Source organism: Zophobas morio, unplaced genomic scaffold (genome assembly GCF_036711695.1).
Source record: "Zophobas morio isolate AGI-343-1 ecotype UQ-CSIRO unplaced genomic scaffold, CSIRO_AGI_Zmor_V1 ptg000026l, whole genome shotgun sequence".
NCBI classification, from domain to species: Eukaryota; Metazoa; Arthropoda; class Insecta; order Coleoptera; family Tenebrionidae; genus Zophobas; species Zophobas morio.
In genome coordinates, this window is record NW_026972131.1 from 16,241,250 (window position 1) to 16,259,623 (window position 18,374).

Consider the following 18,374-nt stretch of genomic DNA (forward strand, 5'->3'; position numbering starts at 1 on the left):
CGCGACATCAATCTGAAGTTATTACCATTAAAAAAGAATTTTTTTCAAAGGGAGATTTGCGGTGGCTTCGAACAAACGAACTTTAACTCGGAGAGGGTTAAATTGCATCTCTAGGGGTTGCAGGCGAGACGAATGTTTCGTTTTGTGTGCATCTAGGCCATTACGTAAATTTACATGATCTGCGTTATGGATGTGCTGCACGTGTTTGCGATGGTAAATATACCGGCGGATGCATTTTAGGGTTATCGATAGCAGAAGGGTACATCTAGATACGTTAATATGTTCTGTTTGTCCCCCACCCTCACGTTTTAATTGCCTTATATAACCGAATTCGTCCCTATTACGACACAAATCACTTACGCCGTTTAAAGATGAGGCTTGTTTTAGATCGCAATCTAATTTGAGCGATGCGAGATACTGTTATGAGTTAATAATTACGAAGAGCTTTTGACGAGGTCGAGGATGAGTTAAGGGAAGGTTCATGGCAACAATTATCAATTACTGGCTACATTTTTCTGTAAAATTGTAAGATTTTTAGTTCGTGTCTGAGTGCATGTTTGAAGTTTCGGAATCTGATTTCTTCTAGATCTACAACAGAACTAATAAAGCACGGTTTCAAATGTTTTGAAATATATAAACTCAAGTCGTAAGGAATATGCTCTTTAGTGGAGCATCTACTTAGAAAACAAGATTTCGGATTTTCAGACGTGCATTAGCTTTATTAGGAACGAGGGTAAAATGATTATTGGTAGAAATTCTAGGGAGGGTAACCGGAACATGCAGATTAACATAGTAATGTGGACTTATTACTATGCAGACATAAAATTTTCATGAAGAAACTGTCAAAGTTAAATGAAAGTCTCGGTATCAGACTGATAGCTTATGGAGAAAATATCAAATATTCAAAAGTTTCTTGTCGTAATTTTTTATTTTTTTACTTTACCCAAGATTGTATTTTCGTTAAGTATTTCTATTCGTCGTAAGGCACTTGTGCCGAATATTAATTTCTCGTTGCATTGTCCGTTGATATTGTTGTTGTTATTCGTCTCATTAATTGTGTAGAGAGAAATCATAATTTGTCAGTAAATTCTCGCTAAATAGTCACATAACTGGAAAGACATTCTAACAATTTAAATTTCAATTTACAAGGTTTTGATACAGCGGTACAAAATAACCATCCGTACGATCCTACCGTTTTGAAACGGATAAATAAACATTCGAGAATATGTCTCATACACAGATCGCTACATTACTTCTGCCAACCCAAACTAGAGGGAGCCATGTGTGTTTTTAAGCAGTTAGTTGAACAGAGTCCAACGGCGTTGCACCAATGCGTATCCCTACTGCCGCCCATTTGACAAAATATCCTTAGTTATGACTTATAACGAGGCAGAACTTTTCTGTCGTAATTATGCAGACTTATTACTTATTCTTCGTGATTAAAAAGCAAAAGTATATAAACTTTGTTTCAACATTTTATTAAAAGAAAAAAACCTAAAACTCGAGCAACGCAAAAGAAACTTCTTTGCGAAGTAAAAACTCAATGTTTGCCGTTCGGATATTATTAACGACTTCTCTTCCGGAATTCATTGCAGCCATTTTGTTTTTGAAGGATAATAGGAAATCGGGCTTAGCGCGTCCGAAACTCATCGCAAGAATCATGTAAAGGGACCGTCCTTCCCTCCCAGGAGACGCTCGCCCGAAATATCCTCTTTCAACAAACCCAAATCGGACAGGAATGTAGAAATTAGAATTTCGCATCGCGACCGAATGTATTTAGTTCGCGTCGAGTAAACAATGTTTCGTCGCGAAGTCTTCATTTAACTCGGCACACAACGCCCCAATGATCCGAAGAGGAAAAATCGTAAAGCGTTTATGAGCAATCGCGGCGATATAATGATTACTATTCAGAACGACGAATTCGGAGCGACCACTCTGATGGTGGTCGTAAATTTTCGAGGAGAGAAGATTAATCGAGCCGGTTCCCCACATGACCGATCAAATTCGACCAAATAAATTGTGCAAGTGTTTGCTTTTTCTGTTGCAATCGGTGTATTTAATCGAACTTTACACCTCCGAAGCGAGAAAGCTCATCTTGGGGCTTAACGACAGCCGAGAACCGGCGTTAAATTCGATCGCTTCTATTTACGGAGATCGACTTAATTTGTTTCTCTTCGAACCTTTTCACGACGCGATCCGACGATCATCGACGGATTTCCAATCAAAGTTTTAATTGCTCGCCAGGTAACTTGCGAATTTTCGATTCGACGAGTTTCAAGAAACGGTCCCACTTCAAATTCTTGTTGAATTTCTTGTCTGTCGTCGTCGAAAGGCGGGCAACCGGTTGTTCGCGGACGCGAAACCGGTTTCGAACGAACGGACGGTCGGACGGACGAGTGTCGCGCCAGCGCAGGATTTAACATGCAAAGTGAAAGGGGGTGCGCGTTTTAAGTGGCGAAATAAAACTATTTACGGATTCTGGAACGACCCATAGCGCCCTTCTCTCGAGAGCGACCCGGCATACGTCTATTTTAAGCATTTAAGAATTCCATCGGTTTACAAGCGTGTCCGGAATGTAATATAGAGGATAACTTTTATTCCGGCTCTCTTCTCTTTTCGTTCTTTCCTTTTTGTCGATCCCTCGACATCCGAAGTCTCTTTTAAATTGCGTTTTGAAACTATAAAAGTAAATTCGGTCGATGAAACACCTGTTTTTTCGTTCGTATCGAATAGAAAATAAGGCACCATCAAGTAAATGCGTGGATCGTGTGGCAGATCTCGGAATCCCCGTTTTAATTCATCTGGGAATAGAGAATTGCGAGCTCCAGTCAGGACACGCGATAAATATTTAAATAGAAAAAGTGGAATAGCTTCGGCCCGTTGAGCCTCACTCGTCTCTCCGCTTTAGAGATTAGTGCGTGACGAAGTTTATAAATACTACTAAACGAAAAAGCAATCTATTCCGAAATGCAACGAGAGATGGCGGCTGCACACGGAACTATCCCAGGAGTGCGAAATAATCGCCGCTATCTCCGGGCTCCTCATTTTGATTTTTTTTCTTCGCGGTCGAGGGGCTGCTGCCTATCCAATTTAATTCCGTTCCTGCAGAGATTAAGCAGACGGTCTGCCCTGCATGAAACCTTCTTCGGAGGTTACTTACTGGTACGCCCGATGCGACATAATTTACGACATCGTATTGGACGTGGCTTAATTTGCTTTCGCGAGCAGCTTGTTGGTCCAATTACTAATCGGACGTTACCGCAACCTCGTCGTGACGTCAAGCGTATATTGTCGTCGGTGGCAAGAACTAGCTGAAAAAACCGCCAATGGTCATTACGGCACCTCCCTCCACGTTGACAACCTTTTGATTTATGAAGAATGGGTTATTTGCGGTCGCATCCCTAATGACAATCTTTAATATCTTAAAATTGAACGCGGAGCCTCTATTCCGTAATTAATATTTATGGTGTGCAAAAACGTCACGAAAACCGACTGACACGGGTACGCAGAATGGAACATTGTCACGTATTTCTTATAACATCAATCTCACGGTTTCAACTCCGGGGAATTCTCATGACAAATGAAAATTTTAGCCACCTGTTGTGGTAATTAATACTCCGTGAGGCAACCAATTCCGTAAATGAATTCAAGCAAGCAATTCAATACCAGCGAGCGGATTATGCCTTGCTGGACCGTTTCGGATTACCAATGAGAGAAGGTGCTATGGCGTGACGAGAATAGACGAAGAACGTTCGATTGTTTTCTTCCGTCTGACACGAGCCTCCCGGATGAAGCGGCGCAATTAAAAAATTCGTCCATCAGGCTCTTCTAATCGTGTGACTTGATTCCGTCGGGCTGACTTGGCAGGCCTGACTTCTACCGGAGCAGTAAAGAAATAATTGGCACGCTGACAGAATAGTACTTAGAGGCGGGCAATTTTTGGACAGATCGGAGCGCAAAAAAGTCTGCGAGGTTATTCACGCAGAGTCTCCATCGCTTTTGCAGCATCAACGTTTCCGTGAACAACAAAATCTACTGAACAAGTTTTCGGAATGACGTCATCGACTTTTACGGAGGGAGTAAGAAACGGGAAACTTGTCTTTTTGAGTATTTTACGATCTTTCAAAAGTGAAGAACGTATGAAATGACATTCGTCCAAATAACTCCATTACGATACGTCGCTTCAGCCATCGTTCGGGGCGTTAAAATGCAAATTAATTCGTGAATGCGAAATTTTTCGATGTTGGTTTTTTATTACTGTGGAAAAACACTTCGGGTTTACACGATTTTTATTTAAGGATAGGGGAATACATATTCATGGAGTTGTTGGCCGGCAAATTAAGTGAGGGATGACCGGCATATGCCGAGATTTTTTCGGCGCTAGTTTTCAAATACATGTTACGGTTCACTTCGGCCATTCGCTTCGAAAAACGGGAGATAGTTCATCAAATATTCATTCCCGCTATGACACGTCAGAGTATTGTGTGTTCGTATACAATTGACCTGGAAATTGTCGGTGAGGTATTCGTGCAAAATTCGTGCTTACTAAGGCGTTAATACAGAAAGGCTGTAATTAAAGGACGCCTGTTTGTTTAACAACAAAATTAATAAAATAAATCTTGGAAAGTTTTAATGAAAACTCACACAGAAAGATTAGGAGTTTGCTTTTCTGAATGCCGGAGAAAAAAATTAATAACGTTAGGTAATGTTAATAATGATAAAAGTCTCCAGACTCTGCATCGACCGCACTATCTAAAATAGAATCGGTGCATTCAGATTTTATGGATCGGGAGGTAGCGTTCTGACAGTCGGTCGTAAATAGAGATACGAAAGCAATAATATTTCTACGGAGATTATGATTGAAAAATGGCGGATGCGCCAGGTCTGGTACACTCCCGACCTCTTATTCGAAATGAACTCTTCTTGTTTCGTCTAAATATAAGACTATTCCCATTCTCCTGTCCGATGTAGCGGCCCTGATAAGCCTTCCGTTCTACCATCAGTCATCCAGCTGTCATCGCCCGAGAAACCGCACCCCTTTCACCCAATCCTTATCTCACTACATGTCGCCTATCCTCTTTGTTTATACTCGATTTGTAGCATTTAACGAGCGACCACCTGAGTTTCGTTTTTCCGGCCGAATTTACGACTCCGGGTTCGGTTTTTGTGCCGGGGATATTTCAGAGAGAGCGGAGAAGTGGCGGGTAAGTGCCCCACTATCTATAAGAGCGCCATCAGCAGTCTGTCAACTTAATGGCGTCCAACCCCGGTCAGCTGCTGTATTTTTACTTATTTGTTTTTTCCGTTTCCGACTGGTAACTTATGGCTTTCGTGCACGCCTCTGGCCCACATACCCCCAACACTGCGAACACCGCCGTTGTGGCAATTTCATTAATAACATTATCGTACCGGCCAATTACGGACGCACTTATTTCGGGTTTAAATTAAAAAGTTTTTTCCCCCGAACTCACACGAGTACCCTTTTGTTAGAGAGATACGTGCATTTCGAGCCACAAAGGCTCAGAGTTATATTCGCTTTGCTCTCCCAATTACTTTGTCCGAATTAAATTTTATCTCGATTTCATTTCTGGAGGATGATATTTAGTTCACCGGTTGGTGAAAATGCGAATTATCAAAGTGCCCCGGACGTAAAACTTTGTTTATCCCCATCGACGAGTCATAGTTCTTTTATGAGACGTCAGCAACATGCTGCATTTACTGTAATTTGAAGAAAATTGCATCTCGTTGAAACATATTTCGTCATGTATTGATCTGACGGAGCGAACACTGCAGAGGAGAAGTGAGAATAATGGACCACCTACGATCCAAGCGATCTGGCCAAAAAACCAACAAGTCATTCGACACAGCTCGTTGTGGTGCTTAAAATCACAGTCATAACACTTTTCGATGTAATGGATTCGGTAGTTTCGGAGATTACCTGTTGATAAAATCGCCTGCAGACGACAGATAGACGTCAAGGGACAAACAGACGACAAGTTGTTGATAAACATCATTCGTGGTAAAAAAAAAACTCTCACTACACAAATAAACTGTGGGAAACGATGACCGTTCCTAGTATGGTAGTTATTTCATGACGATTTTTTCATGTAACTTGCAATGTCTGGTTGTCGAATGGAGAATCTATACTCTGTATTTTAGCAATAATATTTAATAACAATATGCAGCAGTATCAAATTTTGCCGAATCAGCAATTTCGAATTTCGCTGAGTCAGCCGTGTCAAATTTTGTTGGTTCAGCGACATCAAAGTGTGCTGACGAGGCGATGTCAATTTTCATCTCGACTATATTTCAACTTTGACAAACGACATGGGAATGAGTAATAAGTGGAATTTTGAGCACGTTTTAACTGCGCTTGATTTCTTGTCGTTTCTCGTCATGTCCGGTCCGGTCTGGCCGCCGTTCCCTATCGCCTGGCCAAGATCAGATAGGCGTCGAAAGACAGTTATAATCGTTCCAGGGTCGGATCGTTAAGGCCGCATAAAATATAGCACTTTTATTCATTAGAGTCGCTAAATAAAACAATTACAGCCTACTCTACGAGCCGTACGTCCCAGGCTTACGAATGTCGTTGAAAAGGAACGAAAACAATTAAAATATACACGCGAAAAACAATTCCGATCTATCTATATCCTTCTCTGTTCGGACCCATTCGGAATTTATGCGCGACTGTGTAATTGAGTTCTTTACAGTTTTTTTCCTTTCTTTTCTCTCCTCCCCGCCCGTGCGATAAATGGGTTTGTTTTCATGATATACACGAGACACAATTTAAGTAAGTGCACATTTTCGGAAGTTATTACGGCCCTCTGGCTGAATAAACTCCCGCTCTCCTTCGTTCAAGTTCGCGCGGTGATCGTCACGCACTCTAACTCAATTACGTTAAGTTGATATGCAAATGCGTGCACGCAATAACTTGTTTGCTGCTATTATACAAGACTCTTAAGAGAGTTAAAGAGAGGAGATGTTTCTGACTGAATAATAGGATTTGCGACGAAATCTTGGCGCGAATGTTTATACACTACGCTTGTTAGACACCGCTCGAAATGAATTATTAAGGAGTCGAAAGTCGCCATCTTAGCAACGAGTCGGTCGAGTTTTTTTTTATTTATTTTGTTCCTCTATAAGACACGACTTGAGAGCAACTCAAACTGAATTTGGAAGTTTCTAATAGTTAGGAAAAACGTCTGTAAAGTAGTTTATAGAGAGACGACTTGCTTTCGAAAGGATCTGCCAGCCTTTGATATTTGATCAAATAAAGGATATCTAGAGACACAGGATTACTCTCACGACAGGTACTGCTCCCAAAAATTTGATTTACCAACTTCGTAACGGTCTTGTCTTTGTTTTCCTCTAATGTTTAAAGGTTGATGAGTTCGTACCGAAAACGACGCGCCATCAGTTCGAAAATCGTCAACTCGTTCGTCGACCCTCTCACATCGAGCCTTCGGAGATTTCCATCCGACTGTTTTACTATTCCCCAAAATAATCCCTGTCCATTCGCATACGACAAATATTGACGGCAATCGCGTCCTTTGCGGCACCAAAGATCAATTCTCCATTTATTTCTGTCGGAAATACGTCGGCTGCATTCGGAGGGATTTCGATCCTTAGTTTCACGCCGCATTTTCACTTCAAAGGTTATTTTCATATCCACTACTGCGCGTACCTACATTATAAATAGAAGCTTTGTTTCCGTAATTATAAAGCTCGGTCTTTGTGCAAGGGGAGTACGAAGCATGCTTTCTAAGAGTTTATTTCGTAGCGAAATGCCCCGACAGCTCGCATTGTAAAATGAAGTGCAGGAAAAATGCTTGCAATTTATCCACTCTTTTCGTCAACAATTTCATTATATCCTTGGAATTATTTAATGCACCGTACAACTTTAATTTCGTACAATTGCTTTAATCATCCGACACGCTCAACAAAGATGGTCGTTTTAACGTTTCATCAAGCTAATATACCTGGAGCGGCACCAATTTCGTATGAAATATGATAATTGGCCCGTTTCACGGAAACGCCAATCAATGAAATTCTTTTTAATTCTGTTCCGAGAGAAGAGGATGTTCCTAAATTAATGTATTAATTGGCGATGAGCCCTTCCAAATTACGCCTTTCAAGGTTTGTTGAATACGTTATTAGGCCTCGGTTTTAACGAGGAAGAATACCTTCTTTGTTCCCAAATTAAGATCTCGTCGCTGACTTTTGAGTGCTACCTAAAACAGCATCGACTTGCCGCAAATACATTTGAGCGCCGCACCTATTACCTGGACACAGGGGATATTTATGTGACCATTAACATAAAAAATTCTCCGCGTTTTTCGCCCGATGGCTTCATTTATTCTAGCATGTGCGAGCAGTTTGTGTCAGAAAACGAAAAGTTATTGGTGCAAGTGTACAAAAAATTGCATCGAACGAATGGTAACCGAATTTTGAGTACACACAAACCGCTCCACTTCGTGTTACGGTGGTAATTGCGAAGAGTCTTTCCACATTTTTTCGAGTGAGAACGGTACGTCTGTTTCGTTGAAAAAGAAGTTTTGGCGGAGTCGGTAAGATACCCAGCACGTCAAAATTTTCCTTTTTTTTTCAGAATTCGTCAGAAAGGTGTCGGGTGCTTCGCGCCGACTCTTTTACTTGTTATGTAACCGACGTCAGAGCCAACAATTTGCGTGTTCGTACGAATATTGTTCTGCTCCTTGTCGTAGACTGCCAATGTCCTCATTAAAATCTGGCAACACTAGTTCTGAGCCCTCTTATGATAATGGCGCGCCACGACGCATTTGTTATGAACATAACTACTCCAGCGGCCCGCCTTCTCTCTCTGCTTCTAATTACCAATTAGTGAAGTTGTAATGCTCCATTGACAGCTACTGACATTTAATAGTTTGTGAGCGCACCAAAACCCATGTAATAATGACATGTTTCGCCACCTACGACTCTCCCGCCGCCGCCGTGTCAAACTAGTACCGAAATGAATTTTGCTCAAGTCGAGGAGCTCCACTTTTCGCCCGTCTGCTTAATTGCCGTGAAACTAACGATAACGATAACGTCTCTTGGTGTTTTTCTTGGGACGAATCGTTAATTTTAATCTGACAATGGACATAAATTTGAATCTTTTTTGAGCGATGATCGTTAAAAGCGACGTATCGGATTTTTGCTCCGGCCGGGCGTGAGGGTGGGAGGGGCAGGGTTAATTTGCGATTTCGATAACGGAACGTTGGGAGACTTTTAAATTTTAATAAGGTCGTTTAAGAGGAAGTTAATCTGTTGCCTTTGGCGGGATGCGACCTTCCCATCAGTTTGCGGGTGATCAGCTCCGGCATATAATTTACAATTTCGTGCTAAATGCGAGTCATCCATCCTCCGAACACACGAATTCTTCTTCGAGTGGATGTTAATGGAACACGTCCAAGACTCGGGTCTCATTCCGGACGTCTATAACATTCGGAAATCCAAACGCAACAAATTACGTTCCCTTGTTTGACCCTCTCCGATTAATAAACGGCCTTGTCTTGCGGCCGCTCCGACCATTCGGCGTTGTTTGATAAAGCTACCACTCTTCCAGGGTCCAGGTCAGCATCCGAACTCCATTATACATGCAGGGTCCCCTACACATGTCTATTAATCCACAATATCGATGGCGGCGCTCGTATTTTGATTGGATCATTACGACGCCAGCTTCCGGTCTTATTAACAATTTAATTTCCCATCAAAATTCCACCGTAACACGCACATAAAATCGCATTTAATTAAAGAAATGATTATCCAGAGTCGATGTCGTCGTCTGATCCGAGACCTTTAATACCTTATTCATCAAACGTCCCCTCTCGATCCCCCGCCGGAACGTTTCTATTCATACGCCCAACTTAATTCATCACATGAGGTTGGAACAGTTTCAATGGTTGCGGAAAGGAAGCCATGCATCATAGCTCCCAGTAATTTACAGATTCTAGAGAAAGGAAACGCAAAGCGCACTGTTACTATCGATATATGTGTGAGTAGGGCGTAGTGTGCTTCAATAGGAGACGATCGATCTCGTCGATAACTCGCCGTCCCTTTTTTTTAAGATCTCCTTTTATGGTCCAATAAAACATGCTTTACTTAAACAAGTTTTCCACGTTTTTTTATTACGCGGATTATCATATTAAGCGCCGGCGAAAATCCCACGTGTGCACCGTCCAGGGATGACTTTTTTAATCGCGATCGCAATTTTATCATCTCGGATTACGGCTGAGACGAAAATAATTTCGCGCGGAGATGGGGAGGCATCAAACTTGCTAATTTCGGCCATTAGTCGGCTCAAAAAAATTCGTGCCTTGATCAACGACGACAAGAAATGTCTCGTAATGGAAGAACTTACGAAGGTTAATCTCGAAGCTTTGCATAAAAATGGCGCAGTCGGTAGGATACGTAGAAATCTCTCTAGTTGCGATTTCGTTTACGAGAACCGCCCTCACACCTAAATAAATGTTTTCGTTGCAAGAACAAAGCCCCGCCTCTGGTCACAATGAAAACAGCGGCTTTTTCTATCAACTCACGTGGAAGTAACGTACTAACTAGCCTGCCTAGTGCGACACTCCCCTCCATTAACTCTGGCCGTTTTAAAACGGGAGTTAAATTTATCGTAGAGCTACTAGTAGCGGCGAACCGCTTCTGAGCAAATAAATTCGTGGAGTAAACACGCGAGATTAAAAAAAGTAAGTAAAAATTGGGCCGCGTTATGAAAAAAAACCCTCTAATGCCTACGATTACCCCGAATAATTGCTAGCTGGTCCTCTCACCCAATCGCCGTACCGAAACTGAGCCGAAATGAAAAATGATAATGTCTTCCTCCGACTCCATCGACCATAAAAATAATGAAGAGTAAAATTTCGAATAAACACGAACGAAATTTAATACTTTAATGTTACTGTGGACTCTTTAATAACAATTCGAGCTTACTCTTTTTTTCTGGAGCAATTTAACCGCAGTAATATGAAACTGAAATTAAATTACTTGGTTGCCAGCAATGATTCGTTTTCTGATTGTGGCCGCATTAAACGTCTCCATCAGTTTGGAATAAGAATATGATCCTGCGACGGATAAATCGTGCGTATTATATACGGACAAACTGCGGCCGAGTGGTCTTTCCATATGGAAATCCCTCGCGTGGACGAGGCGTACAATGGCGATAAGATGGAGGTATTAAAGTGCAAAGTGGTGTATTATCGAGATAACGTGGACGTCTCTTTTTGTCGCTCGTTTCGGAGACTAACACCCAACTCAATCTTAATTTATATCGGATGGAAACGTGTTTCGTTAATTATTTATTTAATTATGTTGAGACCCTCTTCAAGGGGTGAAATCTTATCGAAGCGTTAAAATCTACACGAGGATAGCTCAAGTGGAGTGTTTTAAGTAACCCGAACAAAAGACGTGACATCCTCTTAAAGGAATCGGCAGATTCGTCGCGTTTTTTAAAACCCCAAGAAAAAAAAAACAACGCTCTCTTTCGTCATAAAAAAAACCGTCGACTGACCCACGACTTCTATTCGTAACCCTCCTGACAGGTTTACGCGGGACGAGAGTAACAGTCCTTCCTGCAAATCTACAACTTTTTCGGAAGGAGTTTAAAGTTACAGATTGCGTAACTTTTTAATTTGAATTTTTCTTTATGTTGAAGCACTCACTTCGCGAGTTTAATACTGGCTTCATAATTAACTGTCCAGATCTTTGTAAACTTAACAAGCACCTTGCAAAAATATTTAACGTAATTCCTGACACTTGAAAAAAATCCCATCGAAACCTTAAAAACGGCGAAATTAATTTTCGAACAAACAAAAAGTTTGCCTCGACGGCACTCTGTGGAAAAAACATTAATTACAGAAATTTAATTTAGAGTTGTGTCGACGAAATAATTATAAAAACCGTGAAAAGTGGCGTTTACATCTTGTCTGCTCTGAAATTTCTTTCACATTTCCACCGATGGCTTAACTCGGAGCAATTTCTGGGTTGAAAATTGGCTGTAAACATCATGTATTTGAGACGAAGTTTCCCTCGGAGGATAATTACTGTTTACATTATCATCATATCACGTCTCACGTTATGATATAATATGGCGTGACGCTGAACTAACATCAAACCGTTGATGCACATTTCCAAAACTTGAACACATCACGTAATGGAGGCAAACGTCAACATTCTGTTGCCGCAGGGCGAGAAACGTATTGCTGCGTAAAACCACCCGGTATATCACTAAAGAACAGGTAGGTTCGCAGTAATTATCAAAAACTTCTCGGATTCTCGCAGTACAAACTGCTTCTTTCTCATCTCTCATTCAAGATCTACTTATCTATTTTTTCCGCAATGATTATTCGAATTCCGTGCCTTTTCTGTCGCGTTTGTAACTAGAAACCACATTAAAAAGTGAATTTCTCCACGTCTTAGTGGCGACGATAACAGCATTTATTGATGCGGTCGGAAAGACTCCCAAGATTCGATTGTTTATTTTCCATTAGGTGGATTTTTCTTTCGACGAAATGCATGCAAACGTTCCTAACGAACTCAAATTATAACTTACTTTAGCTGGCCGACCTCTTCCTTGGTATCCTCCATCGACCTGGCCTCTCTGCAAAGATAAATCGAATTTATTCCGATCTAACTACACATACAAAAAAGAGCGGTTCGGCAGCACGTAAATCGGTTTAGAGCTGGCATTCAAACACACTCTATATTAAAACACAAAGCATATGCCGAAATTCGACAGAACTCGAATCGGAGCGCACATCAAAAGACTTGACGATCAAAACCGAAATTTAAATTAAAAAAAAAAAAAGACAAAATCTGAGTTGTCGGAAGACTGTTTTTTTTTGTCGAGTTCTGACGAGTTTCAGATTGTCAAGCGGGAATATCGGCGCAGTCGGCAGGATTACGTACATTTGTAATTTGTCGTAATTTAAGACCAAGACGATCAGGTTAACACTGCGAACGTTCGAAAACAGTTTTCTCCGAGTCGAATCAAGTGGACCGATTTTTGTGTATTGTTGGCCTTTCGACGATCTGATGGATTTCGCAGGGATAATTCTAAATTGGGATTCTATTATGTGTGCGTTGGAAAACTCGGTGCGGGAATGACGGTCTGGACCCATCTGCTTGGAGGGTTTATTCAATCGAAGGAGAAACTCAAAGTGAGAACAGTTTGAAAAACTGCACGGACAAGCTCGGCAAATATGCCTCCGTTTGATCTTTGGGTCCGTCGTCGATGTATTTCCAGATTTTCTAATGCCAACCAGGAATTCGAAAAATTTAATTTCTTAAGACTACGGCCGAGCTAAAACATCCGTCCCTTCTTCAGTAAACGTCTGAAAACACCGTTGATGAGCTCGAAAGTGCAAATTTCTCCCTTTTAAAACGAGTTATGACAGGAAGAGGAATTTTAAAATTCAAGAGTCGGGCGTCGAGACCTACTTGCTAATTATAATATTTTATAAGCCACGAGAACCCTTTTGTCTTTGTATAAAAAGCACCCTGTTTGCGAAAAGATGCGATCGTTTTTATTCAGCTCTCGTAAGAAAATCTGCTTACACAGAATCTATTTCATGACGGTTTTTTTTTTCGGGGGAGGAAGAGGGTTATAAATAACGAGCTATTTCAAGAACAAAATAGTTACGTTCGTGAGATCGCATTGACTGAATTTTCTGCTTATCTTAATGTTCCGCGCGAATACGGAATAACTCATCCTAGCATGGTGCGGTAGGCAAGACGCGAATCGTCACGAGTAGCGCATCATCTTGATTTTGTATTTTTGACGTTCCGAAACGATAAATTCGCAATTACTGACAGTTGATGCTTATTTATTCAAAAACGACTTCCTGATCGATCATCGGACGTCGCCTTCAATACAGCCGCCAGTAGTTGGCAAGTTGAGTAAAGCATAGTTGGCTATTTCTACGAGAATGCACTCGAATTTAGACATTTACTGCTACTAATATGACCGGCACGTTAGTTGCTCGGGAGTTTAGTTTAATAATTAAGTGTTCAATAGACCGAAACTTGAGTGCCGAGCTTTCATCCCGACCAAGCAGCTTATGAACGTTACAATTTAATATTAATCAACTATTAATAGTAGTTGGGAGTATAGTTGGGGCAAGTTTCGTTATTGAATTTCTCCAATGTAACACTGTCACTTCCACTGGTGCTTTTGACGTTTTTAGACCTCGAAAGCCACGTCCCGCGAGTCGATCAAACACAAATTAAATCCGAAGTTATCTCGATCTAATGATGTGTGCGGTCTTTTTACGACCGAATCGCTGAAATGCTGATGGCGTACCGAACAGCGATACATTGTCGAACCAGTAATTAGTATTTGCATTCTGGTCGAATTAATTATCAGCTGAAATTTGCTAATTTGGACGTCGAGCACAATGACGAAACTGATTTTTAATTAGTGTCGGACGTGTTGGATGCCATCACGGACCCGGCGAACCGTAGCGTTAATTCGACTTTAAAATTTCATCGAGTTATGGCGGAAACTAATGCGTGATATAAATATAAATGGTAGAGTTTAGAGAGAAGTTGCGGTCGCAACCGCAGGACCATATGTCAGGAAAGGATTGAAACTCGTGCGAGCGTAACCGTTGCCGCACGTCTACGCCACGCTAGCCAATTACTATTCCCACTGCGAAAATTAACAAATATTCAATATCCAATCTACTACGACGGCAGATTATTTTCCAAAATCGGGGACGAATTTTCGCCATTCGCGCGTTTGTTGCGTTTTAACTGTAACCTTCTGTTCGACTTGGTGTACACTTAAATCGAATCACTGCCGCGTAATTTAATCTGACCTCTGTATTGACGAGAACGCTACGAATAATTGACTCCCATTGAGTGCGTATTATTCTGAAATAATTTAATTAGTGGCAAGGTACGCGACGCTTCATTAGAGTTTTCTTTGTTTCGTAAAACATGCTCCTAATTAACTTAATCGGCGTTCAAAACACAACAGGACTATTTTGGCAAACGACGGAGTCGCTACCGGTTTTTTTTTCTGAGAGGGTCTTTTGTACTCCGAATCTTGTTTTCCCACCAAGAATAAACGCATCACTAAAGTTTGACGGAAGATATAGTTACACGCAAATAATATTGATGTGTTTTTCTTACAACAGGAGAAGATCTTCCCTGGCAAGCGGATTCACTGCCACCACTATGACGAACTCGTCGAATTCTACGAAGAAAATTAAACTTCTGTTTTTTGTGAGACAGGTTTGTACTTGTTGACGCGGTCTGCCGTCATTAAAAAAAAATGCGAAGATCCGAGTAGCACCTATGAGTTTGCGTCCAGGTTGCCCCAAAAGCCCGAGTACTACCGAACTAGTGTATTTTTCCAACCTCTATGTGTACCCCTCACACACACATGCACGTTCCACGTTTCATATCTCACTGCATTCTTTGCAATGTTGCACTTGTGGTCGCTTCCACGACATGAAACCTGACGAATCTCGCATGATTTCGCACTGTTCGATTCCGTGTAAAAGACGTCAGGAAGCAAAAGTCGATTTTGTACGTGCCTTTTGAGGAGGCCGTGCGATACATAACGTGCCGACATCCTGGCCGGGAAACAAAGAGCCCCCCTCTGGTGTTCTATCTGGCACTCTCGTGCGTGTTTGGTCCGGCCGTAATTTTAATTCCGTATTGAATCTCCATGGAAGTGAAGAGGGATTTGACGCTGCAGTTGATTTGGGGGTGTAATAATTCACAGTCAGTGAAGATGAAAGGGTGTCAGAGCGATGTTAGGCAGGAAACGGAAACCGAGAAGCCCATGAGAGCTTAATTCAGAATAACAAGTATATGGGTCCGACAGATCCGGGCGGATTAACGACTTGTGCCGGTGATCGATTAACTTATTAGCCTGAAATAATTCAAGCTGGTCAAGCGGGCGCTGGCGAAATCTGCACGAGATGCGTTAATTGAGCGTGTGTGATAAACCGCGGTGGAGCTTCTTCGTATCGCGTTTTCGTCGAAGGTCGGATGTGAGTGCCATTCCTCATCGTCCTGATTTATTCACCTGCTCCTCGTTTAAAACGAACTTCGAGTGAGGTCCTATTTTTAACCCCACGCCCAGACAATGGGGATTTTGATTTAGGTTGATACAATAAGTTACTTTCAATGTTTATCGAGGGGAGGCGCGAACGCTAGTATCATCGTCTTCTGGTTGTATACAATGAAGCGATACAAAGGATGATGTGCACGTATTTCACCGAGAAAAACACGTACAGTTAAGTAGACAGTCTGACATTAACAAAGGCACCACGCCATCTCCATTGTTTGGAGTTTCTCTTGTTTTTAGTTACAATCACTATCTGCGTTCACGAGGCCGTATTGAGTTTCCACCCCTTTTCTCCACAGCGACGGTTAACATCTTTGAAATTCGCGCTCGATCCAATTAGGCATGCCGCCTTTTGTGCGGGATCTTCGACCAATTCAAAATCAACGTTACATCCTAAAAATAACAACGATTTGGCGCCACTTCACGAAAATCCGGCAACATCGATAGTTATTCAACTCTAGAGGCTAAACTGCTCTAAAGTTGAGACGGAAGACGAACATTTACTTTTTCCACGTTCGACATAATTGATCCCGAGCCAGGTCTCGAACCGGGTCTACACTGCCACTTAATTTTCTACGCTAATAATGTAAACATTTTGTTCTAGCTTTAAGCAGAAATCTAAGCTCGCGATATTCAACTCCGAAATGAATGTAAAAGCTGTTCGGTAAATTGGAGAGCGTTCTGGAAACATTTAGTCTCAACGTTCGGCTAAAGAGTGCTTTTACATTAGAGGCAAACGTTTTGTCGTTTATGCGAAACAGTTTTTAAATATTATATTTTCAATGCGTCGGCAAGGAGAGCACGCTTAAAAATGTCGTAATACTGCGACGGGAGTACTTTTGTTGTAAAGTTCGCAAGCGTATTGGTAGTCTGAGCACCGCAGAGCATTTGTTTTCGCTAGAGCCCCCATCAAGACGATATGGTCGCCTCTCGTACCTTTTTAAGCCGAATTTGTAACACTCTGGATGTACATGTTTGCTTAAAATTCCCGCATCCTTGGGCTGTCGTAAATTTTTAAAATACTTCCCGAATCTAAATAACACTGGAACTTTAATAAGACGAAACTTTCTAAATAAGGAGCACTCAGAAACTCCCGAAAGTTGAAGAATCTTCGAAACCTTAATTGTAATTTTGCTTATAGGGGGCGGCGAGTCGGTGCGGTGCGATTTATACGTGGCGGCGTGATCGATGATGAGAGGAAAAATCTCGCGCGAATTTTTTCGAGGGGCGAAGAAAAAGTGTCGGGAATTAGCCGCATCCGAAACCACGGTCGGACCCGCTTTTATATTTTAAAGCGATAGCGCGAGTAGACTCAATTTGTGGCGTTTGCGAGGGTAAGGAAATGTCTTTTGCGACCTCGTCTCCCTCGAGTAACACCGTAACCGACAAAATGCAAACAAATATAAAATTTAGATGTTAATTCGGGGTCCTTGGCGCAAACCGAGTATGTACCATCAGACGCCGACTATAAATTGCACACATACACGCAAAAGATTTTATGTTTGAATTTATTACAGGCATCCGCTACCTTTTTCCTCAAAGACGCGGCGGCAAATTTCGCTTTGATCTTTGAATAAATATTCAGGACGTACAATTCGAGATATTTCCCCGTTTTCGAAGATTTATTAAATTTGGCGTTTAAAACGTCCGCTTGCGACAAATTGCACATGACAGAAATGGTGGATGGGTGATGAACAATTAATGAAATGTTCGCCGCGCAATTGAACGGAAAGGAAGTTGCAGGCGGTTCGACCGTCGCCGAACCGATTGCAAATTCCCTTTTTTTTTGTGGGGGAAAGCAAAGGGTGACGAGAGGGTGAGCAATGAGATGAACAAGTGCTGTGACATACCGTACTCCGCTCTTTGCGTACCTTAGACGACCCTATCTCCCTAGTGGAGATCCCCATCTTCTTGTGCTGGCGTAACTGTACGGGATAAATGATCTGGTAGTAATGAACGCCGATGTTTGTGACCATGTCCTGGTTCTGCGTGTACTCTTGAAGGAGCCTCTCCACCTCTCCTGCAAAATTACAAATCTCTCCATAATCGTGTGCCGCTTGATAAATGAATAGTGCAACAAATAAACACGTTCATCGTTTATACAGCGTATAGATATATATATATGTTACTTCCTTCATTATTTCATAAATAACGACGGAAAAGAAATTGCTTTGGAACATTTTTCATTGTCAGGCTCGGTGCGAAACAGGAAGGCGGGAGAAATAACATAAATTCTAGAAATTTACCATCGGATGCAAGCCAACACAAC

At 41.7% G+C, this 18,374-nt stretch overlaps 1 protein-coding gene across 2 annotated transcripts in view; it reads right to left on the reverse strand.

The window, feature by feature from the left end:
* Nucleotides 1-18,374, reverse strand: part of Mmd (mind-meld) — a 155,704-nt gene that overhangs the window by 35,986 nt on the left and 101,344 nt on the right. For both annotated transcript variants that reach the window (XM_064065768.1, XM_064065767.1), the window contains exons 3-4: nt 17,956-18,125; nt 12,578-12,625 (exon numbers count right to left, since the gene is read on the reverse strand). In XM_064065768.1, the coding sequence (XP_063921838.1) occupies nt 12,578-12,625; nt 17,956-18,125 (218 nt within the window). The remainder of the gene's footprint in view (nt 1-12,577; nt 12,626-17,955; nt 18,126-18,374) is intronic.